This window comes from Melanerpes formicivorus, unplaced genomic scaffold (assembly GCF_026170545.1).
Source record: "Melanerpes formicivorus ecotype bairdi unplaced genomic scaffold, bMelFor1.0.p_v2 SCAF_3, whole genome shotgun sequence".
NCBI classification, from domain to species: domain Eukaryota; kingdom Metazoa; phylum Chordata; class Aves; order Piciformes; family Picidae; genus Melanerpes; species Melanerpes formicivorus.
Window position 1 is genome coordinate 26,179,313 of NW_027142355.1, and position 25,623 is coordinate 26,204,935.

General features: G+C 50.7%; 1 protein-coding gene across 1 annotated transcript; it reads right to left on the bottom strand.

Moving 5' to 3' along the window:
* Nucleotides 1-1,897: 1,897 nt before the first annotated feature.
* SLC35B4 (solute carrier family 35 member B4) lies at nucleotides 1,898-23,656 on the bottom strand. The gene is made up of 10 exons (XM_068169096.1): nucleotides 23,526-23,656; nucleotides 16,335-16,448; nucleotides 14,425-14,527; nucleotides 13,187-13,236; nucleotides 11,494-11,575; nucleotides 9,615-9,675; nucleotides 8,753-8,862; nucleotides 8,467-8,542; nucleotides 7,101-7,176; nucleotides 1,898-6,006 (listed from the first exon to the last, which is right to left on the bottom strand). The coding sequence occupies exons 1-10, from the start codon at nucleotides 23,600-23,602 to the stop codon at nucleotides 5,760-5,762; spliced, it is 996 nt and encodes a 331-aa protein (XP_068025197.1). The 5' UTR covers nucleotides 23,603-23,656; the 3' UTR covers nucleotides 1,898-5,759.
* Between the last annotated feature and the right edge of the window lie 1,967 nt (nucleotides 23,657-25,623).

Sequence of the window (25,623 nt, forward strand, 5' to 3'; positions counted from 1 at the left end):
AGGCTGAATTTTGCTCTCCTGCAGCAAGGAGGAGGAGGCAGCTCCTACATTTTTATCATTCATGCTTTCCCCTGCTCATACCTCAGAGCAAGTAGAATCATGAAGGTGTAAATCAATGTCTATCACAGGGGCATGAAAGCTTCAGTGAAAAAAATCTCCCATGCTGAGGGCCCTACCAGGGAAGAAATCTTCTCTGGAGACCCACATGTCCCTTCCTCAGTGCCTTCCTGACTGGTAACAGTGCAGAGGTTGCCAGAATGCCAGCCTCTAGCCAGAGATGAGATGGAGGTGGCATCATAAATCTTCCAGCAGGTTGGTTTCCCATATTGGAGACTGTGGTGATCAAAAGAATCCATAAGAGATGATCCTTGCACTAATCCTGTGCTTTGGGGCTCTCATTAGTCAATTGTGGGGACTAGGAAGGGCCATGTTCCTCTCCTCTTACCTTACTTGGCATTTAGTTGACTCTGAGCATTGCTCTCCATCTTCCTCCAAGGCCATGGCATGATGCAGTTGCAGACCTTCATAACCAACCAGACTCAGGGTGCTGTGGTGTCTTTCAGGCTCTTGGAAGGGAGATGTACTAACCAGACCAACAGTCTTGGCTGATAAAAAGGTTGGAGTACTTACTCCTGCTCTCAAGAGTCAAAGCAGCCACCAGCACATGAGGAACGATGCTCTGGGGCCTGCTCCCTTCTCTCCTGACAGCAGACACCGCTGCGGTTTTTAGATGCCTCTGCAATGCTCACTTCCCTTGCAGCAGTTCAAGTGTCAAGGCTGCCACTGCTGTGTTATGCTTTGGGCAGCAGCTGGTCTTTGTCCTCTGAAAAGGGGACCAAGGGCTGTTTGCACCCGTGATTTTTACCACCTAGGCTCTTTTTGGTGGCCTAAAGCAGGGTTAACTCCCGTGTCTTGTCACTCATGGCCACAGAGGTGGTGTCATCTACCTCTCCAGCAGCTGGTTCCCAGCACCTCCTACATAGAAGCACAGAATGCACTGGGTCTGCAATATGCACTGGCACCTTTAAAGTTCATCTAATTCAACCCTGCTGCAGTAAGCAGAGACACCCCCAACTGGATCAGTTTGCTCAGACACCTCGACCTGGAAGATCTCCAGGGATGGGACCTCCACCATATGCCTGGGCAACCTCTTGCAGTGTTTCACCATCCTCATAGTACAGCACTTCTTCCTAATGTCCAACGTGAAACAGGGCCACAATGATCCTGCTTTGGGCTGGAAAGGGGTAAATTAACTGTCCCCTTGCCCTCTGCTGAGGTCCTTTGGTCAATGCAAGGTTTCTGGATCCATCTTCCAGCTGCTTGGGGGAGAGAGGGAGTGTGAAGGCTGAAAGCTGCTGGTTCCAACTGTATGAAGTGGGAAAATATTAACAAATACTGAAAATTTCCATCAAACTTTGGAGAACATTCAGAGAGGGAAGGCACCAGGAGAGACCTGTGAGCCTGGAGGCAAAAAAACCTGGCTATGTCCTCTGAGCTCTTCCCCTCCCAAATTCCCCTCTCCAATAAATCTCACTTTCTCACCCTCTTGGGCTCCAGACACTGATTTACAGCTGCTCTAATGAAAGAGGCTAACCAGACACAAATTGTGTGGCTCCAAGTGATTTACAGAGATATCTTCATCCCTCTCCTGCCCCTCTCCTTTGATTTAGTGGCAGGAGTGAGTTTTTTACATCTTGGAAGTGACAAGGACTTCAAGGTGGGACCCAAAGGAGCTCAAAGGCTTTCCCCTCTCACTTGAATAATAAAATTCCTCCTTGTCTCTCTCTGAGCCACTGTAGTGAGCCCAGGAAAGTTTGGAAGTGTTAATAAAGATCAGCCCAGATTTAATGAAAGGTGAAAGATTTTGGACAGAAATCTCCAAGGTGATGAAAGTGGAGCCTGAGCAATGAGGATTTATTAACCCAGCATCTGCCAGGGATTGGGAGATTTGTTAAATTATAAGTACAGAGGCTGGGGCACTGCTGGAGGATTGACTATTAATGCTCTGAGGTAGGGAAGGTCATGGACCTGATGGAGCAGGTCCAGAGGAGGGTCACAAAAACGATCAGGGGGTTGAAGCACCTCTGCTATGAGGAGAGTCTGAGGGAGCTGCAGTTGTTCAGCCAGGAGAAGGCAAGGCTCTGGGGTGGGAAGACCTAATAATGACCTTTCACTATCTGAAAGGGAAGGTCTTTAGTCTCTGCTAAAGATCATGTGCTGTTACCTCTACAGCAACCATGGAAACCAAACCCAAAGAGATCAGCAGCTCCATTTTGGGGAAGAGCCCTGGATTCAAACACTACTTTTGGCAAGCATGGGCCTCCTGCATGGACCTTTCCTCCACCTCACATTTGGGCAAGCTCCTTTCTTCTCACAGAATCCCAGCATGGTGGTGGTTGGAAGGGATCTCTGGGGACTATCCAGTCCAACTCTCCTGCTAAACCACTCACCCAGAGCAAGCTGCCCAGGATCTCAATGTCCAGGTGGGTTTGGAATCTCTCCAGAGAGACTTTACAACCTCTCTGGGCAGCCAGCTCTAGGGCTCCACCACCCACACAGCAACGAAGGTTCTCCTCATCTTCAGATTGAACCTCCTGTACTCCAGATTGTGTCCATTGCCCCCTGTCCTTGCAATGGACACCACTAAAAAGAGCCTTGCCCCTTACCTTCTAGTTCTTGCTGAGGATTGATCAGATCCCCTCTGAGGCTGCTCTTCTCCAGGCTTAACAGCCCCAGGCCTCTCAGCCTTTCCTCCTCACAGAAATGCTCCAGGCCCCTCAGCACCTTCTGAGCCTCCACTGGACTCTCTCTAGTTCCTTGTCTCTTTGGAACTGGGGAGCCCAGAACTGGACTCAGTACTCCAGCTGTGGCCTACTGCAGCCAGAAGGGAATGGCTGCCACCTCTGCACTGGTTAGAGACACTCAGAAACACACAAGTCATGCTGTAAAGGTGAAAAATCCCTCTGACAACAACAAACAATAACCTGTCATCAAGACCTGGGTCAAGTGCAGACCAAGTACAGCACATAGCCACAAGATGAAGCCCAAGCCCATCATTGCTGATCTAAGTGGAGACCAAGCACAGCACATGGTCAAAAGAACCCCAAGCAGCCCCAAACCCACCAGCAGCACAGAGGAAGTGGGGCCTACAGGCAGCTTCCCTGAAACAAAGAGTGACCTGGCCAGGAGTCTGTGTACAGTACCTTGCACTCACTCAGCTATTGCTTTGCTAAATCCCCAGCCCAGGCTGCAGCCACTACCACCATGGCCACCCAAGAGCACTTACAGCTCCTGCTGCCCCACCATGAACATGGCTTCTGCCTTCAGCCTGGCTTTACGTCTCTGTGATTTACCTTTGAGGAACCCCAACAGTTACTTGCCATCCTTGATGTTTTTCAGCTGAATTTATTGCCTCCCCCTACCTTCCCATCTTGGCTGAAGCTCCCTGTAGTGTTTTGAAGACCAAGATGAGGGATGAAGGTTTTGTTTCTCTCTGAGGCCTTTCCTGGAGCCTGAGCTAACAGCTGGAAGAACTGCCCTGTGCCAAGTGCTGTTGGCAAACAGTCACCTCACCCAACAAACTTGGAAGGGTTTGTGTTGGAAGGGAGCCTCAAAAGTCATCTTGTCCAACTCCCCTGCAGTGACATCTTCAACTGGATCAGGTTGTTTAGTCCCCCATCAGTTTTGACCCTGAATGTCAGATGTTCTTCAGGCTCACAAAAATCCAAATGAGAAGGGAAAAACCCCCTCCAACACCTCAGGAAGGAGGTAGCTGCAGGTCCCACCAGCATTGTGCTGGCCCTGGTAGGGATGGAGTCAGCTCTTCCCTCAGGTGCCCATTCAGTGCTGGGCTTTGGATCTGTGGCTAAACCAGTGCTGGTTTCACACTGGTGCTTCGGTGCCTGCATTGAGGCTTTCCCTTTTCTCCTGCTCTGCTCCCTGCCAAAGATTAGTGGATGGGAAGAGCACAGCCAGGACAACCAACATGGAGAGAAATCAGCAATGAAAATGGAAAGGAGGTGGCTTTGGGAAGGTGGCTACTGCTCAGGGACTGGCTGGGCACAGTGAGGATGTGTGGGGGATGGTTGACTTTGCATCATTTGGGTTTCTCTTCCCCTTCCTCCTTCCTTTGCTGTCAAATCATCTTCATCTCTACCACCACAATTCCTTAGGTTTGCTCTTCCTGCTTTCCCCAGCCAAGTCCCATGGTGGGAGACACTGAAGTGGACCTTCACTGCCAGCTGGGGTTAACCCACACCACACACAGCTTTAGCCTTGGATGGGCTGTGAACAGAGGCTGGAAGGCATTGGGACGTTGGGTGGAAGAATAATGGGAGTCAGGTCCTTACTTGGCCAAGCTTGATGGGAATCAGGTTGACATAGCTGGATGCTCCAGTTATCACAGCTGTGTAGGACAGTATCAGGATGACAAAACAGAGGTGCTCCAGACCAAGACCAGGCTGTGTGCCAACCTCTGCTCTTGCTCAACACTGAGCTGCTCCTGAAAGAGCTGTGGCACCTTGCTGGGAGACACACATCCAACGCTCCTGAAGGCCACCTCCCCCTCTCCTGTCCCAGGTGAGGAGTGAGACTAAGGGGCATCCATCCTGTGCCAGATGGGTGCTGCTATGATGCACAGAAACGCCATGAGTGAGGCTGATGCCCAAGGGAGGGGAGGGGAGGGGAGGGGAAGGAAGAGAGTGGAGAGGGGGAGAGGAGGGGGAAGGGAAAATAAAAGGAGAAAAAAGGAGAAAAAAAGGAGAGGAGAAAAGAAGAAGGAGGAGAAGAACAAGAAAGATGGTGAAGTTGGATAAGGCCAAGAAAGTTCAGGTGAACTGGCCCTTGGCACAATGTGAATCCTGAGGTTGGGCTGGCTCTGGGGTCACCATGGACACATTGCAGGTGACTGTTGGTAACAAAGCCCTCTGGACATGCTTGTGACAAGGGAAAAGTAAGGAAGCAACTGAAAAGCAACCTGCACTGAGGACCTAATCAGAGCAGGAGGAACCCATGATACCTTCCAGCTGCTGAAGTATTAGGGCAACATCTGAGGACACAGTGAAGCCTCAACAGCACTCCACCATCTCCCTGAGAAGGCTGCAAAGGTGACACAGTGGCACTTTCTGTCCCCTTAGCATCACCTCTTCTTGGTTTCCTCAGGCTCCCAACTAGGTCCTGCTACTAGTGATGAGGTCTCATGGCTTGAGGATCAGCTCCCTAAGCCACTGGAGGATCTACTGGGCAGACTGGAAGGTTCTAGCTAGAGATGTACCCAGCATGGGTGGTAGAGTGGGGCAACAAGGGCTTGGGTTAGCAGCCAGGCTTGGCATTTCCAGCGTGACTCACATCCTGTTGCCCCAACAGCACCCCCCTGAGGTGCCACTACGGCCACCTTGACACGAAAGGACAGCAGCTAACAGGCTCAAGGTCCAGCTCCTCGAAGCCAGGAGGAGTGTGCCACAGCACCACAGCAAGGCTGGGGTTCTATCAGAGAATGGGGTCAGCTCTACATTCATGAAAGGAACAACAAATAATCATTGGGGGGAAAGGTTGGAAGCAAAAGGAGCTGCATAAAAAATGCAACTGTGGCAAAAATAACTGCACCATCTCCACGCTCCATGTCAGGGAGGTGCCCAGAGGAGCTTGGCACAGCCAACACCTCCTCCCCATGTTACAAAACAACCCCCTCGGGGGCATTCCCTGATGCTCTGCTCTACAAAACAAGGGAAAGGTCCCTGCAGAGAGCCCACGGCGGGAGGTTACTCCTTCTTCGGCATCTCCCGCCAGCGTGCCAGGCCGGGCCCCAGGCTGTTCCACACCTCCGTGTACATCAGAGTCCCCACGAAGACGAAGGAGGTGCCCAGCCAGTGCCAGGCCGTGAAGGGGTTGTGGAAGTAGAGGATGGAGAAGATGAGGCTGATGAACTTGCGCAGCGTCACCACCAGCGTGACCGTCAGGGAGGTGCACTCCGTGGTGAGGATGAAGACGCCTCGGATGCAGACGTATCTGGGTGGGGGGAGCTAAGGGGACACCAGGGGTGAAGAGGGAGGACACCTGGGAATGCAGAGGGCTGGGCAATGAATGGCTCCAGTTTACCATAGGATCATGGAGTTGTTTCAGTTGGAAACATCGACTCTGACCTTCAACCTGACACCACCAGGGCCATTAAACCACGTCCCAGAGTGCCATGGCCACACAGTTCTCGAACACCTCCAGGGATGGGGACTCCACCACCTCCCTGGGCAGCCTGCTCCAATACTTGGCCATGCACTGCAAAGGACTAGGCAATGGGTGGCTCCAGCTTAGTTACAGAAGGGATAAAATTCCCTTCTCCTCACATTGTCTTTTCTGCAGCTATGAGAGCTTTACTACAAACCACAGGGACATCTCAGATCTGTCACAACTCCACCCAAAACTGCTCTGGGACAGCAAAACCACCTCACCAGAGCAGCTGGGGCTGGTATGGTGGCAAAACATTCATGGTGTGAGACACTCAGTTCCTGCCATGAAACCAAGGGAAGCTAAAACCAGACTTAAAATCACAGAATCACTAAGGTTGGACAAGACCTCCGAGTTCATTGAGTCCAACCATCAACCCAAAGTCACCATGCCGACTAAAGCAGGTCCCAAAGTGCCATGTCCACATGCTTTAGAACACCTTCAGGGATGGGCAATCCATCACTGCCCTGGGCAGCCTGGACCCTAGTTGTGGAAGAAATTGCTCCTCATGTCCAACCTAAACTTCCCCTAGCACAACTCTTGTCCCATCACTCATTCCCTAGAAATGGAGAACAACCCCCACCTGGCTCCAACATCCTTTTAGAGAGTTCTAGAAAGCAAAGAGAGCTTTCCAGGCACTCTTCCTCAGGCCTGGAGCATCCACAGGGTTGTTGTGATCCAAGTGCTGCACCCACCCTGCACTTAGCCTTGTTGAACCTCATTGCACTGGCCTTGGCTCATCAATCCAGCTTGGCTGACTTCCTCTGAAGAGCACTAAATGCAGGGAAGGCTCTAAGGACATGGCACCCCCAGCCCATTCCTCCTCTCCCACCCTGCTACCATCTCCATGTTCTGTCCCAAGCTGAGCCTTGAAAGGATACTGAGTGATGACGTTCATGAAGAGGTAGAACCACATGATTGGCATGGTCAGCCCGAGCACTGGCACCTGGAATGGCTCTGCAGGGCAAAAAACACAGAGCATGGTCATTTCCTAATGTTCAAGAAGATGGAAGGAGAGGTGGCCCTTTCCTGCCTTGGACTGGCTCCTGCCCTGAGCAGCCACTTCCAGGGCATGACAAGACTTTCAGACAATACATTGTTCCTCATGTTCAACCTAAACCTACCCTGGCACAACTTGAGGCCATTTCCTCTTGTCCTGTCACTTGTGCCTTGGGTGAGGAGACCAACCCCCATATGGCTCCCAACTCCTTTCAGGGAGTAGTAGAGAGGTCTCTCCAAGCCTCCTTTTCTCCAGGCAGAATAATCCCAGCTCCCTCAGGTGCTCCTCACCAGACCTTCACTAGCTTTGTTGCCCATCTCTGGACATGCTCCAGCACCTCAGTGTCCTTTTTGGAGTAAGGAACCAAAAACTGAGCCCAGAATTTGTGGTGTGGCCTCATCAGTGCCCAGTACAAGGGGAGAATCCCTGCCCCATTCTTGCTGGCCACACTCTTGTTGATCCAGGCAAGGATGGTTGTGGGCACACACTGGCTCATCTTCAGCTGGCTGTTGACCCATACCCTCTGCCACCAGTCTGGAACACTCACGTAATTGTTGTGACTCCAGTGCAGGACCTGGCACTTGGCCTTGTTGAATCACATCCCATTGGCCTTGGCCCATCAAAGCAGCCTGTCCAGGCCTCTTGACCCTCCAGCAGATCAACAGTCCTGCCATCTGCAGACTGACTCTGAGGGTGCCCTACATCTCCTCATCCAGGTCATTAGTAAAGGTATTAAAGAGAACAGAGAAATCTCAGTAAAGATCCCTGTGCTTTCACAAGCTTTAGGATCCAGGAACTTGCTGGCACTCAAAAGCCTGCTGAATTTTCTACTCATCTAAGCTCAAGGTGTCTGGAGGAGTCACCTGGCTGTGCCCAACAGGAGTACATTTGTGTGTCAGGAAGGAGCCTGGGCTTTAACCTCAGCGATCCAATGAGTAAGTCATGGCTTAGCTGCTGTGGCATCACCTGGACAGTCAGCTGCCCATGGCCAGGGTCTCAGCAGTCACCAATCAGCACCTGTCCAAGCACACTGGCATCTGCCCCACCACAGGGAAAAGGTTGGACAATGTCCTTCAGACAGTGTAAGAGTTTGGTTCTTATGGCTTTTTAACACATCTGAAAATTCAAAGGGCTTGAAAATCCCAAGATGAGAGCCCAGCAGGCAGGCACTGGCCTGAAAGCTTCCTACAGCGTTTTCCAGGGGATAGAAAGGTAGGAGGGCAAGGATCCATCTGTGCAACACTCACCAGACTGGCTGAAGAGGACTGCATGGTGGTAGATGTCTGGGGCAAGGAGGAGAAAGCCAGGGAGCGGTAATGCATGCTGGAGAGAAAAGTAAAGACATAAGATGTCAACTTTGTGAACCCTCCTCACTTTTCCTCACAGGAAACCAGCCTGACACAGCTGGGTGAGGGCAAACCCTTCCCTGCTCCAGCCCTGCAGTGTCTGGATCTCTGGATTTGTACTGAGTGGGAGGAGAAGGGACTCTCTTAGGAGTTCCATCTGCCCAACAGAAAAGACATGGTGGCTTACATTGTAAAAAAGGGCCTCTTTGGAGTGCTTCCCAAACTGCTTGTAGAGTGTCTCCTGGAAAATGCCCATCCTGGCAGACATGAGGAGGGCAAAGGTGAGCGCAGCGATACCTGGAAGAGAAACACAGCCTTGCAACGCTGCTCAAACCTGCTGGAGCTCAAGTCAACCAGCCTGAAGATTTCCACAACTTGGCTTTCAGGGAAGGAAGCCAAGAAGCCCAGACTCAGTAAGAAAACTAAAAATGGTCTTGTGGACACAGATATCTTCCTACAGAAGCTGAGATGCTAAGAGGCAGCTCTTTAAGAGATGTCCTTCTCAGAAGCCTCTTGGCTTCTCAGCAAGCAGAGCTAGTGGGCTACCAGGGATAAAGTCATTGACCACTGTCAATAATATAGCAATCCCATGTCCTCCCAGATGCCACCAACAGACCTAGTTTGGAGGTATAACTACACTGAAGACTCCCCCACAAAACACTGTGCTCAGTGAAGATTTGCACCAGCTACAGCCCCTCTCTCTCTGTGCAGCATAACTCACAGCATCACCTACATCGAGCAGGGCTTGATCAGGAAGACATCTGCAAACGTGCGTGACTGGAGTCTCAAAGCCACCAAGCCACCACCCTGCAGAAACTTCTCAGGTGCCATATTTAACTTGTTGGCCAAATGAGGAGTACACAAAGCTGCTCATGAACACTAAACACCCCAGCTCTTTGTTAATCAACATCCACTAGATGCTCAGCACAACCCAACCTCAGCACGAGGACTCCTACCACAATCTGCTCTGCACAACCCACAGGGCCAAGGGCATCAGAGTTGAGCCTGGCCAATACCTCAGCAAGGTTGGCTGGAGACGTGGTACTTACCTAGCAGCCACCACAAGAAAGCCTGGAATCCATCCTCTTCATTTAAACCAGAGTCAGATGCCTGGTGGAGGGAGACACAAGACAGTCACCACAAGCCACCACGTCCCTGCTGCTCATTTGGACCTGCCTCTACCTCACTCTTGGTTTGTGCAGTGTGTTCCAAGGGAGCCCATAAAGCAAAGACCTTACAAGGTCTTACACTCTCTAGAATTGCTTCTCTGGTTGAACAGAGGTGGCAGCAACCACAGCACACTTGAGTTCTCCCTCTGCTTCAGGGGAATGCACCAGATTCCAGACAAGTGTGAATGTCTGATCAAGAAAGCCCCTTTTCTGCCCTGGCTTGGTGAGAGATCAAACTCTCCAACCACAAAAATCGTGGAGTCACAGAATGATTTGGCTGGAAAGGACCTTTGAAGATCATCTAGTTCAACTCCCCCAAATGATGTGCCTCTAAGCTCTTGAACAGAGCAAGAGAAGAAGTCGTATGAGGAGTGTTTGAGGGGACTGGGGTTGTTTAGTCTGGAGGAGACTGAGGGGAGACCTCATTGCTCCCTACAGCTCCCTGAAAGGAGGCTAGAGCCAGGTGGAGGTTTGTCTTTTCTCACTAGTGTCAGGTGATAGAAAAAGAGGAAATGGCTGAAATTGTGCCAGGAGAGGTTTGGGTTGGAGATTAGGAAAAATTTCTTCTGTGAAAGAGTGGTGAGGCATTGGAACAGGCTGCCCAGGGAGGTGGTGGAGTCACCATCCCTGGAGGTGTTCAAGAAACTTGTGCACATGGCACTTTGGGACATGGTTTAATGGCCACTGTGGTGTCAGGTTGTCAGTTGGACTTAGTGACCTTGGAGGTCTTTTCCAAACAAAACAATTCTGTGATTCTATGAAAGACAGCCCATGAGCAGGCTCCCCTGGCTCCATCTCAGAGGGGAGTGTGCAGAAGAAGGACTCTGGCCAAGCCCCAGCAAGGTGCTAAAACCAGGGCTCTGGCTTGTGGTCAGGACATTAAGAAACCAAGGCTGTAGGTGCTGTAGCTGAGGGTAAAACTGTACCTAGCATGACTTGGCTAAACTCTCTTTCACTGTGTTTTGGGGCAAATGAGATTACTCACCTCTGCCACACCAACACCCCCAGGCCTGCTGAGCGCTGATCTGGCTAAATCCAGAGCAAGGCTGCACAGCACAGACCTTCCTCACACATTTTTGTGAGAATAAAAATGGGGGACTTGAAGGTTTGACAGCCCTGTTTCATTTCCAGTCTCTCAGAGCTGGATTTAGTGGCACCAGTTTTCACTTGACCACCACTTTATGCCACTTTTGTATCTTTGGTTGACAAGCTCAGGCTGTGGGTGCTGACCCAGGAAAGGCACAAAGTGGTGTAACTCGTGGATTTTCTTCACTCTCTCCTGCTTTTCAAATACAGGAGCTTTATTTCAAGGGTCACAGGAAGTCACACTGGATGACAACAGGGCTGGAGAAATCTAACTTCTTTGGGGAGAAAAAAAGAAAACCACTTCAAATGGCTGAGTTTGGTCTGAGATTTACTTGCAGCACATCACAGTAAAGGCAAGAGAAAACAGCTGCTAGCTGTTACCCCTGCAGCAACAAAGAATTATTGATTCTCAGCCAAAAAAAACAACCTGAAGAGGTTAAAATGCATCTGAAATTCAGCTAAACCACCTGTATGTGTCTGCATCCCTTCCTTCCAGACCACAGGAAAAATGAGACCAGGAGCAAGAGCTTTCAGGGAGGAGATCCAGAGCTGGAAGACATCTTGTCTGTCCATCAATAGTCAGACAAAGGGAATTACTGATGAAGATGCTGACAGCAGCTCCACTTGTCAATAAGGTTCAGAGCTATGACCTCAGGCCCTTTCCAATCCTTACCACTTGTTTTGCAGACATGAAAGTGCAAGTAAAGATCCCCAAGGACACCAGGGCTATGGATGTGTATTTCCAGATGCTGTATCTGCATGGGAGAGAAGAGAGATGTCAGTGACCCAGCCCAGCCTCATGGTCATCAACTGCTCCCTTACACTGCATTTTTCTCCACTACACCAGCCTGAGCTTGTGGTAATGGGTTTGTGCTGGACATTGCTGGGAGAAGGCCAACTTAACTCCAACTGCAACAAGGAGAAAAAGAAGCATTTGGACCAAGATCTCTTTGCCCATGGCAAAAGAACCCTCCCAGATCAAAGCCAGTGTGGATGTCTGCATAGAGATGGAGTGGTAGGGGATATGCTCATGCTGGTACCTTGTGGGATGGGGGGAGAACTAAAAGAGCCATAGAAAAACTTGTGGGTCAAGCTAATGAGTTAATGGGTGAGCAGGGAAAAAAGCAAGAATGAAACCAATGCAAAAGCAATCATTCACCACCCCCTAGAAACTCGGTCATCTTGAAAGGCAACTCCCCTCAACCCCCTTCTTCCTCTTCTCTGCTTTCTATGGCAGTGCCTGACACATTGTATGGCACAGAATAACCCTTTGGGCATTTGGGGTCAGTTATCCCACCTGTATCACTCCCCAGCTTCTTGCCCAGTCCCAGTCTACCCACTGGGGTGGCAGGCAGAGTGGGAAAAAACAGAGAATCATGGAATGGTTTGGGTTGGAAAGTGCATTTCAAGATCATCTAGTCCAATCTCTCTGCAATCAGCAGGGACATCTACAACTGGAGCAGGTTGCTCAGAGCCCCAGACAACCTGGCCTGGAATGGTTCCAGGGATGGGGCATCTCCCACCTCTCTGGGCAACCTGGGATAGGGTCTCATCAACCTCAATGTGAAAAATGTCTTCCTAGGATCTAGTCTAAACCTCCCTCTTTTAGCTTAAAACCTTCGCCCCTCGTCCTGTCACAAGAGGCCCCACTCAAAAGTCTGTCCCCAGCTTTCTTACAGCCTCCCTTGAAATACTGAAGGCCACAAGAAGGTCTGTCCAGAGCCTTCTCTTCTCCAGTCTGAACAACCCCAGCTCTCTCAGAAGGGCAGAATCCCCTCCCCTCTATGTGTTGCCCACACTGCTGGGGATCAGCCCAAGACAGGCTGCCTCTGGGCTGGGAAAGCACAGTGCTGGCTCGTGTCATCAGCTTTTCACCCACCAGCACCCCCAAGTCCTTCTCCAGAGGGAGAAAAAAAAAGAGAAAGCCTTCACACTGTGGAAGCTCTGTTCAGCAACAGCCAAAACATCAGTGTGCTATCACCACCAGTTTAACCTCAAACCCCAAACACAACACCATAAGGGATGCTCTGAGGGAAGTTAACTACATCCCACACAGACCCAGTACAACCACCATTAAGAGCAGTACCAGCATCAGGCAAGTAAGGGGAGAGAAAAGAACTAACAAGAAGGCTGCAACCATATGTAAAAGCTCTCTCCTCAGTCCATGTTTGCCTTAACTGAAGGAATGAGAGCTGGTGGAAATGCAGAAGAGAGAATTACTTCAGCCTCCAGTCCAGGGACACCTTTGTGCCCCAGTTTCTCCACCAGTAAACCAAGAATATTTAACAGGAAAGGAGAGGGCACTCAATACCAGCCAGGATTAAGGCCAATGTATTCCCTGATGGTCTAAGAGGCTTGGGATTTACCTTTTCTTCAAAATTATGATTCCCAGAGCCATGCTTGCTATGAGAGAGCCCTAGGAGAAAGAGAAAAGCAGAACAGGTCAGCATGGCAAAATTCCCCAGATCTAGAGACCCACCCCAGTAAAACACCACAAAGTCAATATAGCTGATGCCAAAACACCAACAGAACAGGATCAAGGAGACTGACAGCGTGGGGAGAGCCTCACTTCAGTTAAGAGGAGGGGAGGAAGTTGAACTGGGTGGCTTGGGAACAAGGATGCTGGAGCAAACAGGCTACTAGGATCTTCTGGCCAGTGGGCATTCTGCTTTTTTGGCTCACTTGTGACACTTGGTGTGTGCTCCAGAGCAGACTGTAGCCAAATTGCTGTGGGTTTAACTGGGAACAGGAAGGTGGCTCTGTAGATTGGCTGCAGGGCTGCAATCCAAGAACCATCCCTCACAGTTAATGCAGGACAGGCTCCTAGACTGCTGTCTGCTTTTCTTCTTTTTAACCTCTCCTGACTAGGTATCTCAACTCCATGAGATACTGTGGGAGAACAGCCCCCACCCTGCAGATTCAGTTACTCCCAACAGCTGGGGACACATTTTCTTTGGGTTTAACAGATGATTTAGCCTGACACTCATCTACATTTAAGTGAAGACGAATTTTCATAGCATTTTCCAAAGCAAAGACCTAGGTAGTAGCAGTGCAGGTGGAACTAGGCCACATCCATGCTCTCTGACCTGCTCCCTTGATGGACCAAGACACCTAGAGTAGGACATTAACCCCTTGGTGTATTTATGGAGGAAATGTGGGTCCCTTTGACCAGTGATTCAGCCTTTCCAGGGCTGACAGGCAGTCTGGGCTTCGTTTTGTCCTTGCTTCTTCCCTGTCACCTCTGGAAACACAAAGCCTGTTTCAGCCTCAGTTTCCTTGTCTGTTCATTAGGTTGAAATTTAATGATCAACACTGTGAGAAATGGAGCTGAGCCTTCAGGCTGAGGTTTCTCTCCTCACAAAGCACCTAGAATTCAGTATTTCCCTGAGGGTGGCCTGAGGGAAAGAAAAGGGGGCAGAATGCACACACCAGGGACCACTGCCTCTTCTTCCTGCAGGGAGGATGGAAAGAGATGTGACACAGAGAGGGAAAGGATAGCCTGGCAGAATGCACACACCAGGGACCACTGCCTCTTCTCCTTCCTGCAGAGAGGATGGAAAGAGATGTGACATAGAGAGGGGAAGGATGGCCTGGCAGTACTCACTGATCTGAAGATCATGTGCAGCGGCATGGCGATGTTTAAGTTCAGGGCATAGTTATTCACTACACTGACGGTGAAGAACATGGCCACCATGATGAAATAGTACCTGAAACACAGACAGAAACTCTCAGCTGACAGCTGGGCATGCACCTCCCGGGATGCTGAGATACACCATGGCAACAGATTAAGTGGCACAAATAAAGGTCTGGATCTGAGCAGACCACCGAGCTCTTGGGTCTGTGACAAGGACTACCAAGGAGATCACAGCAGTTTGGATGTAGCAGGGAAGTCCTTCAAAAGGAAGCAGGATGACCTGCACTGGCTCAGCTTCTGTTTATCCTGTAAGTAAAGGAGAATGGAGGATGGCCCAGGTGGGATCTTTTTGCCCAGACTTCCTCCAGACCCCTCCTTCATAAGGAGAGTGGTGTGAGACAAGGCTTGATTTGAGGAGATTCCATTTCTGACAGCAGGTTTTGCAACTCTGAGTGGAAGGAGAAACTACTGAAATCCAGGCTGAGCACCTCCATGGCCCTACATCTACATTAGAAAGCTTCCACAAAGTGAAGTTTCTCACTATCACAGTCAGGAATGGCACTGATCTTGCCCTCGGCTTTCTGCAATGAGGATCTCTGTGCCTGTTTTGCCATGGGGCAGGTAGGCAGTGTGCTAAGGAAGCACTCAAAACCTCCACACTTCAGACACTGAGGTGTGGCTCTCACTGCAGTTCATGCTCTCCTTCCCTCCACTGCCAGGGGAGGACAGTATAGAATCATAGAATTACAGAGGTTGGAAGGGACCTCCACAGATCACCAAGTCTAACCCCTGTGTCAAAGCAGGGTCACCTAAGGCAGGACACACAGGAAGGCATCCAGACAGGCTGAAAAGTCTCCAGAGAAGGAGACTCCACTCCCTCCCTGGGCAGCCTGCTCCAGGGCTCCAGCACCCTCACAGCAAAGAAGTTTTTCCCCATGTTGAGTTGGAACTTCCTTGTGTCCCAGCTTGTATCTATTGTCCCTTGTCCTGTCACAGGACAACACTGAAAAGAGCCTGGCCCCTTGTTCTGGACACCCAACCTTCAGAGATTTATAAACATCAAAAAGGTTCCTTCTCAGTCTTCTCTAGGCTAAAAAGCCCCAAGTCCCTCAGCCTTTCTTCTAAACAGAGATGTTTCAGTCCCAGAAACATCTCTGTAGTCCTTTGCTGTACCTTCTCAAGCAGGTCCCTGTCCTTCTTGAACAGGGAAGCCCAGAGTGGGACACAATACTCCAGATATGGTCCTGGGCCAAGCAGAGGGGGAGGAGACCCTCCCTTAACCTTCTGGCCTTCATGCACCCCAGGAGTCCATTGGCATTCCTAGCCACAAGGGCATATTGCTGTCCCATGGAAAACTTACTGTCCACCAGGACTCCAAGGTCTTTTTCCATGGAGCTGCTTTCCATCAGGTCAGCTCCTAATCTGTCCTGGTGCACGGTGTTGCTCCTCCCCAGGCACAGGACTCTATGCTTATTCTTGGCATGAACACGCCAAGCCACTGCCAGGACAAGATCAGCCCTGGTGGTGAAATAAAGAAGTAAATCTGGCCAGGTTTCCAGTAAACCTCTCCCTCCCACACCCACTGCACCAAGCCCTAGAGAAGACAACAAGCTCTTCAAACACAGAAGCATCTTAACTGTGCAAAATCCTGCCCTGATTGTTGGGCAGGAAACTGATGGTGTCCTATTAAGGACTCTCGATTAAGGAGGCATTTGTCTTTCATCAGTTGTGACAGCTTCTCAATGAGGCCTCACAAATGCTGCAGGATGGATGGGATTTGGAGAGGATAAACAGAGAAACCATTTTATTAACCACTGCCTTGAGATAACAGATAGCCAGGCAGTCTGTGCCCAGCAAAAGCCTTCAGATCCTTCAGATACCTTAGTGGTATGGCTGGCCTCTTCCTCCCGAAGTTGACTTCGAAGATAAAGCCTTCCACTGCGATGAAGAGGAACTGGAAAAATGTCACTATGTTCCCACATCCTGGAAACTGCCTGCACAGGGAAGAAAGACAAGCATAAGAGCAATGCCATGAAGAACAAACTCTGCTTTGGCTTCCAAGGAAAAGAGGCTACCAGCTCATGAAACCAGATTTAGGCTAGGCATAAGGAAGAAGTTCTTTACATCGAGAGCGGTAAAATACCAGAGCAGGTTACAAAGGGATGTTGTTGCCCTGGAGGCATTCAAGATCAGACTTGATGTGGCCCTGGGCAGTCTGATCTAGCTGGAGGTGTCCCTGCTGACTGCAGAGGGGTTGGACAATATGACCTTGGAGGGTCGCTTTCAAACCAATACAATCTGTGAATGAGCATCAACCTGCAGAGGCTTCATTGCTTTACCTGCCCAGGCTCTCATGCTGCTTTTGTTCAACACAAGCCTTCAGGTGTTTATCCACCTGAACCTTTAGATCCATTTGCAGCAACCCTTTCTTCAAGCATTTCCAAAGAGGAAGCAAGCAGCTATTCCCATCGTAGGGTGTGTGGTAAATTGGGTGAGGAAATGAAACAGGAAACTGGACCCATCTCAGGGGTTTGTGTAACATGCTGACAGGGTAAGGGATCTGAATAAGCAACCACAAGCACCAACATACCCATACTGGAGCTGCATCTCCCTCTTTCTCATGAGGAAGTGGTTTTGATAGGGCTCTCTCCCTACCCACAAGCTGTTGTGTTTGTTAGAGGCTAGGCGAAGGGATGAGCCCACACAGGAGGGCAGCAGGATCTCCAACAGCTCCTATTTGCCCTGCATGAGGGAAGGGCCAGGATCAGGGCAGCACAGCAAGGTGTAGCGTCTCTGGTTCTCCTTGCAGCCCATCCCCAAAATGAAGATGAGCTTGGAGATGCTTACAATTACTCAGCAAACTTTAGCTCTCTGCCCTCCTCTGTTTGCTGGGTGTTAAATGGTTCATTGGAGGTTCAAGAAGGAACCTACAGCAGCTCATCATGGGAGCCCAAAAGAGTTGTGGCACTAAATGTCACAGAACAGCAAGGTAAGCCAGGAAGCTTGCTGATGTGAGATGTGCTTTGCACCCTGGTTTTCAAAAGCCACAAAACAAGGTCTGACCTCACCAAATCACAGAATGTTGAGGGTTGGAAGGGAGCTCTGGAGATTATCCAGTCAACCCCCCCCTACTAAAGCTGGGTAGCACAGAACAGGTTGTCCAGGATCACAAGGTCTGGGCAGGTTTGGAATCTCTCCCGAGAAGGAGACGCCACAGTCTCTCTGGGCAGCCTGCTCCAGGGCTCCACCACCCCCACAGGAAATAAGTTTTTCCCTTATGTTCAGACGGAACTTCCCGGGTTCCAGTTTGTGCCCACTGTCCTGTCATTGGGCACCACTGAGAAGAGTCTGGCCCCAACCCCTTGACAGCCACTCTTCAGCTCTTGCTGAGCATTGATCAGATCTCTCAGACTGCTCTTCTCCAGGCTCAACAGCCCCAGGGCTCTCAGCCTTTCCTCCTCACAGAGATGGTCCAGGCCATTTAGCATCTTTGTAGCCTCCTCTGGACTCTCCAGTAGTTCCCTGTCTCTAATGAACTGAGGAGCCCAGAACTGGACCAAAGACTCCAGATGCCACCTCACTGAGGCAGAGAGAACCTCTTTCACTCTGCTGGCAACACTCTTAATGCATGACATGACCCCATGCTCACCCCTGGGGAATGCCCTAAGCTGCAGGCCTCCAACTAGACTGCACTGATGGCCACAACCCTGAGAGCTCTGTCCTTCTACCTGTTCTCATTCACCTCACTGTGCACTCATCCACACTTCCTAATCTTCCCTACAAGGATGTTATGGAAGACAGTGTCAAACACCTTGCTGAAGTAAAGGTAAATACCTCCAAGGAAACCCTCTTAGCTGAGCATCTTTGTCCTTCCAGAGACCCAGGCACTGCTGTTACCTTTTAGCACAACCTTGAGTGTTAATTCTGAGGGAAGAGGAGTTACACCAAGGGCAGGACAGCCCCTAACAGCCTGACATGAAGCCAACATTCCCTGCACACTGCCCACCCATTCCTAGCAGAACCTGTCTCCTTCCTAAGAAGCCTATGAGGATCAGGACAGGATTTCCTAGGAGGCTCACAGTCAGCTGCAGGCTCAGAGGAGACCATGACATGTCAGATAATCAGAAATCTCACTCTGATTCACAGTAGAAGACAGAGGAATTTGGGCAAGCATTTCCCCTTTCTCTGGTGCAAGACAGAAACCAAAGCCAAGGACTTACCAGAGAAGCTGCATGTTGCTTAGTCCTGCTCCCCACCCTGCTGCAGAAGCCTGCAGCTTGCTCATGCCACATGCCATCACAAGCAGAGAGAGACTGGGCCTAGAGACAGTTCTCCAGAAAGCAAGCTGAGAGGTGCTCTGGAGAACAGAAGGACCAAGTTGCCTGCTGGGTTGCAGAACTGAAGGCCTCCAAAATCTCTTCTGTCATCACCACAAACCTTCAGAAGCAGCAGCAGTGCTGTGGTTAATGCAGAGGTGGCACATGGCTGCCCCCACACAGCATTTGGAAAGGCCATCTTCTCCCTCCAGTGGCAGGGAGTCACTAACCCAAGCCCCTTCCCTTCACCCACTTGTCAGTTTCCAGACTTTTCAGAGCTTATGTGTCCGTAAGACTTCAATCCCTGCTGTGCAATGAGGTACAATCCCCCAGGACTGTAAAGTTTGCCATAGAACCATGGAATTGCTCACTCTGGAAAAGACCTGTAAGATCATCAAGTTCAACTGTTAACCCAGCACTACCTGGTCGCCACTAAACCATGCCCCTCAGCACTGTATCTCCACAGCTTTTAAAGCCCTCCAGTGATGGAGACTCCATCACTGTCCTGGGGAGCCTGGTCTGTGCCTTGATAACCCTTTCAGGGAAGAAATTGTTTCTCATGTCCAACCTAAACCTCCCTTGACACAGCTTGAGCCCATTTTCTCTTGTACCTATCACTTATTACTTGGGAGAAGAGGGCAACACTCAACTGGCACCAACCTCTTTTCCAGGAGGTGTATAGAGCCAGAAGATCTCTCCTCAGCCTCCTTTTCTCCAGACTAAATAACCCCAGTTCCCTCAGCAGCTCTTCACAAGACCTATGCTCTACACTCTTTATGAGCTTTGTTGCCTTATTCTGGACCTGCTCCAGCACTTTGATGTCCTTCTTAGAGTCAGGGGCCCAAAACTGAACCTCAAGCTGAGGTCTCACCGATGCTGAGTACATGGAGACAAATACCTTAGGGCAAGTGTAAAGCTGGAATGAACCAAGGCTGCTTCCATGCACTAGACTTTGTCCCCTTCCAGTTCACAGCTCTTTGCAATCAGCCACTTGCTGGAGGTATGACCCCACATTATCTGCCTCTATCTCTGACCCACAGCCCTAACACCCCAACAGATGTAAAAGAAGCAACAAGAAGCTTGGAGATATCAACCAAAGGTCTTCTTTAGTTGTAGCCAACTGACAGAGTCCTCCAGAAGCTGTGCAGAACCATTAGGATGCAACTGTCACCCAGAACTGCCTGGGCTGTTAGTGTCCATCAGCCCTAGCAGATTGTAGGATGAAACATCCAGAGCAGGGCTGCCGGCCACCTCATCAGAGCACAGCCTAGCCCAATTTCTGCACATTGGGCTGGAACATGTTGATGCAGAGCATTCATTTAGAGTTCAACACAACCCAATCACTTCTCCAAGGAAGATTTCTGGCCATGACTGTGTGAGATTTCACATTTCGTTGAGAATTCCTTCAACAGCCCCATGCAGAGCAACCTCCCCTGCTACTTTGCACGACAGAACTTGCTTGTAAGGGTACCTCACAAGGACACAGCCTCAGAAGGTGTGGAAAAGATCACAGAATCATAGAGTGGTTGGAGCTGGAAGGGACTTTTAAAGGTCATTTAGTGCAACCCCACTGCAATGAGCATTGATATCTCTAACTCAAGCATGTTGCTCAGAGTCACAACCAACCTGATACAGAATGGTTCCAGGGATGGGGCATCTACCACCTGCCTGGACAACCTGGGCCAAGGCATCACAAACCTCAGAGCTAAAAATGTCTTCCTTGGACCAAGTCTAAATCTCCCCTCTTTTAGTTCAAAACCATCACCCCTTCTCCTGTCACCACAGGCCCTGCTAAAACGTCTGTCCACAGCTTTCTTCTCAGCCCTTTTAAGTCCTGAGAGGCCACCAGAAGGTCTCTCTGGAGCCTTCCCTTCTCCGGGCTGAACAACCCCAACTCTCTCAGCCTGGTTTCACAGCAGAGGGCTTCCAGCCCTCATTGTTGTAGTCTCCCCCGTTCTCTTGAAAACCTCCACCAGGTTGTTTCTCTGCCCAATCTCTTACAAACCCTTTTCACTACAATGAGAAGAATCAAACCTAGGGTTTTCTTTGGTCTTGCTTTACATCCCTTGCAGAGCAAACCCCCTTGTTTCTTGTTCTGCCTCCAGAACCCAGCAGGAAAAATTTATTTCCTCTCCCTTGCAGCCATTCTCCACACATTTAGTCTTTTTTCTGTCATCAGGCATCTCTAGACTAAACAATTCTCATCTCTTTACTGTTTCTCCATAAATCCTGAATTTCTTACAATCAACCTTTGTTATTCCTTGCTAGATTGTCAGGTCTGGTGACTGCCTTCTCCTGTGATCTTGTTCCAGGATTTTTGTTTGTTATGGGAAGATTCATCTTCAGGAGGGAATTTTTGCTCCAGACAACACCAAGACCCACAGAAATAACCAGTGGTACTCAAGGTGAACAGGGCAAGTGAGGAGCATAGGAACCTAACTGTTAAGAACAGGGGAATTCCTAAAGTGGATGTCAGAGAAGCCTGTGTGTGAAAAGCAGCTTTTCTTAGATATTTCCACTGGACTGCTAAGATTTGCTGCTCAAAACTTCTCCTAGGGTTGAAGCACCTAGTAGGGCCAAATGACTCAATCTGGTTTTCAAGGTCTACTTGGGGGACACGCACGCCTAGTGTGTGTTGCAAGAATCTCATAGGCCAACGCAAGGAGCCAGATCCAAAGCTTTCTTCGTTCAAAGAAGGCCATTCCTCCTCCCTCACTGATGTTGCAGTACAAGCCAGGCAGGAAAGGCAAGAGGTTAGAGCAATCCCCAAGAGGAAAGACAACTCACCACGCAACATCTTCTCTTCCAGGAACTGCTTCTTGATTTATCCAGTGATTGCTCAGTGATTGCGCAGTCTTAAAATACCTGTGTCCTGGCCTTCCACTCTGAAGCAAATAACCCCACTACTGGCTTACAGAGCCAAGCTCTCTTTTGTACCCCTTTTTTTCTCTTAACAATCTGGGATGATGATGAGTGGAGAGGAAGTACAGGCAAATTTTAATGACTAGTTTCAAAAACATGGGCATGGCTGAAGTGAACATAATACTGAATGGTCAGGGGACACAGCTCCATGCTGATTTACCATGATGGTAGACATGGAACCAGTCCAATCATGACTTTTTTTTCCAGCCAGGTCTAGCACTTTTGCCTTCACTGCTTGCTGACCAGCCCTGAATGCAAATCACAGAATCACACAATCACAGAATTACCAAGGTTGGAAGAGACCTCAAAGATCATAGTATCATAGTATCAGTCAGGGTTGGAAGGGACCACAAGGATCATCTGGTTCCAACACCCCCTACCATGGACAGGGACACCCCACACTAGATCAGGCTGGACAGAGCCTCATCCAGCCTGGGCTTAAACACCTCCAGGGATGGGGCCTCAACCACCTCCCTGGACAACCCATTCCAGGGCTTCACCACTCTCATGGTGAAGAACCTCCTCCTCACATCCAGCCTGAATCTCCCCACCTCCAGCTTCATTCCATTCCCCCTAGTCCTATCACTACCTGAGATCCTGAGAAGTCCTTCCCCAGCCTTCCTGTAGGCCCCCTTCAGGTACTGGAAGGCCACAATGAGGTCACCTGGGAGCCTTCTCTTCTCCAGACTGAACAGCCCCAACTCCTTCAGTCTGTCCTCACAGGAGAGGTGCTCCAGCCCTCTGATCATCCTTGTGGCCCTTCTCTGGACACCTTCCAGCACCTCCAGATCCTTCTTGTAATAGGGGCTCCAGAACTGGAGGCAGTACTCCAGGTGGGGTCTCACCAGAGCTGAGTAGAGGGGGAGGATCATCAAGTCCAACCCATCACCACACACCTCATGACTAAACCATGGCACCAAGTGCCACGTCCAATCCCCTCCAACAGACTACCACCACTTCCTAGCTATGCCAGCATTCCTCCATAAGGGTGAGGGAAGTAATGCAGAGCTTGGGCATACCCAAAACACCAGCCCTTCTCTCTGTAACCTGGCAATTCACCTTTGCTCCAAGGACTCCTTGCCCTCATCATGTTGGCTTTGCTGCCACGTAATGCTGCTAAAGATCACATTTCCAGATGGACAGTGTTCCCTTGACCCTGCCTGCTGTCCCCAGGGATCCTGAGCCAGCTCCTGCACGTCTTCTCCTTGGGATTTCAGCTGTTACTTGCATGAGGAGCTGCGTTCAGAGAGGACGGGTGCTGGGGATGCTTCAGGGCCAGACTGATGCAGTGGTCTTGGAAATCCCTGCTGCTCGGAGAAGATAATGAAGCAGCCCCTGACAGGGCCAGGCTGGGCCCAAGCTGGGCTACCCCCAAAGCCCCCCTCACAACCCACCGGAGGGTGACACAAGGAGGCCAGCACCAGCAATTCACACCCAGCCTCCTCTTAGGACCTTGAGAGCAGCCCCTGGGCCTGGGGCTGCTCCCCGAGCTGTGAGGGGGCCCAGCCACACCGCCGGGGCCGCAGACCCCTCAGAACCAACCTACGGCTGGGTGCCAGACCTGGGTTCCTCTTACCAGCCCCAACACAAGTCCAAATCCTCTCACCAACACCTTAAATCCTCTCAAACACACATCCTCCTCCCGCCCAATCTCCCGGTGACGCCCGGGGCATCACTGCCGCTTCCTCTCCTCACAAAGTCCTGACGTCGGTGGAGGGAGACCCACCGGCCTCCAGCCCCGGGCACCCGACCCCGACCCCCAGTCTCATTCATGTCCCTAACCCCTTCCCGTAACCCCTCCTTCAGCACCACAGCCGCTCCCCGGCACCGCACCTGACCAGCAGCTCCAGGAACACCACATTGCTGCAGCAGCCGCCGAACACCAGCCCCACCGCCACGGCCGGGTGCATGGTGTCGTCCCAGGCAGCGAGGCAGCGTCCCGTACCGCCACCACATCCCGCCCCGGGCCGCAACCCCTACCCCCGGCCACACCACCCCCGCTTCCTCCCGAGTGCCGGTAGTTCGCTCCCCGCCCGCCTCCCGTTCCCCGGCACCGCCGCGGCTCTACAGCAGGGACTACAACTCCCGGGAGGTCGCGGGGCGCCTTCCCGCCACATCCCATACGCTGCGCTGCGCCGCGGGGCATGACGGGACCTGTAGTTCCACTGTGCGGGCGGTAATGGCGGAGTGGGGCCCACCGCTGAGGTGGCGTTCGGGTGCGGAGGCATCTCAGATGCTGTTTCCTTGCTGAGGAACGGCCGCGTATGGGCAGCTTGGGGGTTAGATATTGAAATCATCATGAAATCTCATTCCATAAGACCCAAGATCAGTTTTTTTTTCTGTTGTGTTTTGAACTACCACACCATGTATTTTTTCTTCCACACCTTTGCATACCTTTTAAAAATCACTGCTAACGCTCTAAACACACATCAGACTCTTTGCATTAAGTCAGCCTGATGAGGAATACTGAACATCTTTATGATATTTAGGATCACTGAATCATTTTCACTGAAAGAGACCTTTCAGATCATCCAGTCCAGCCCTTAACCCAGCACTGCCAGGTCACCACCAAACCACGTCCCTCAGCAACACATCTACACAGCTTTCAAATCCCTTCAGGGATGGTGACTGCACCACTGCCCTGGGCAGCCTGGGCCAGCCCTTGACTACCCTTTCCGTGAAGAAACTCTTCCTATTATCCAGCTTTAACCTCCCCTGGCTCAACTTGAGGCCATTTCCCATTGTGCTATTGCTTGTCCCTTGATAGAAGAGACCAAACCCCACCTCGCAACATATTGTGCCTCCCAAAGGTTCTTCACCCAGTGCACAAAAAGCCAATCCACACACTGAATCAGCATATTTGTCTATATTTTTTTATCTGCAGAAGAGGGTGCTAGGCATTTAACAGCAGTCAGCACACCCAACATGGCAAAGCACACACTATTTATAACAGCACAAGGCACTTGTGTGCTCAGTCAGATTTCCCTGTGTATGCAAATAATTAATTCATTTTGGGGAGGTTCCCTAATTAGCATGCATAAATTTATTTTAAGGGTGTATATTTTAGTGTTGTAGTTATCCAAGGTTACTTTATGATACAGTCTTGGCTTATTTTTGGTCCAGAAGTTATGTATTTTCATAGTATCATAGTATCATAGTATCAGTCAGGGTTGGAAGGGACCACAAGGATCATCTGGTTCCAACCCCCCTGACATGGACAGGGACACCCCACACTAGATCAGGCTGGACAGAGCCTCATCCAGCCTGCCCTTAAACACCTCCAGGTATGGCCTCAACCACCTCCCTGGACAACCCATTCCAGGGCTTCACCACTCTCATGGTGAAGAACCTCCTCCTCACATCCAGCCTGAATCTCCCCACCTCCAGCTTCATTCCATTCCCCCTAGTCCTATCACTACCTGAGATCCTGAGAAGTCCCTCCCCAGCCTTCCTGTAGGCCCCCTTCAGATACTGGAAGGCCACAATTAGGTCACCTCAGAGCCTTCTCTTCTGCAGACTGAACAGCCCCAACTCCTTCAGTCTGTCCTCATAGGAGAGGTGCTCCAGCCCTCTGATCATCCTCGTGGCCCTTCTCTGGACATGCTCCAGCACCTCCACATCCCTCTTGTAATAGGGGCTCCAGAACTGGACACAGTACTCCAGGTGTGGTCTCAGCAGGGCTGAGTAGAGGCAGAGGATCACCTCCCTTGCCCTGCTGGCCACACTTCTCCTGATGCAGCCCAGGATCTGATTGGCTTTGTGGGCTGCAAGTGCACATTGAGAGCTCATGTTGAGCTTCTTGTCCACCAGCACCCCCAAGTCTCTCTCCTCAGGGCTGCTTTCCAGCCAGTCCCTGCCCAGCCTGGATTTGTGCCTGGGATTGCCTCGACCCAGATGCAGGACCCTGCCCTTGGTCTTGTTGCTCTCCAGC

What these genes read in the sequence shown, in the direction of transcription:
- SLC35B4 (XM_068169096.1), bottom strand. Translation starts at nt 23,602, where the DNA reads ATGCACCCGGCCGTGGCGGTGGGGCTGGTGTTCGGCGGCTGCTGCAGC. An exon ending in TGCACATGATCTTCAGATCA is followed by an intron (nt 13,237 to 14,424) that starts GTGAGTACTGCC and finishes TCTTTCTCCTAG; the next exon opens with GGCTCTCTCATAGCAAGCAT. An exon ending in ATCATAATTTTGAAGAAAAG is followed by an intron (nt 11,576 to 13,186) that starts GTAAATCCCAAG and finishes TCTCCCATGCAG; the next exon opens with ATACAGCATCTGGAAATACA.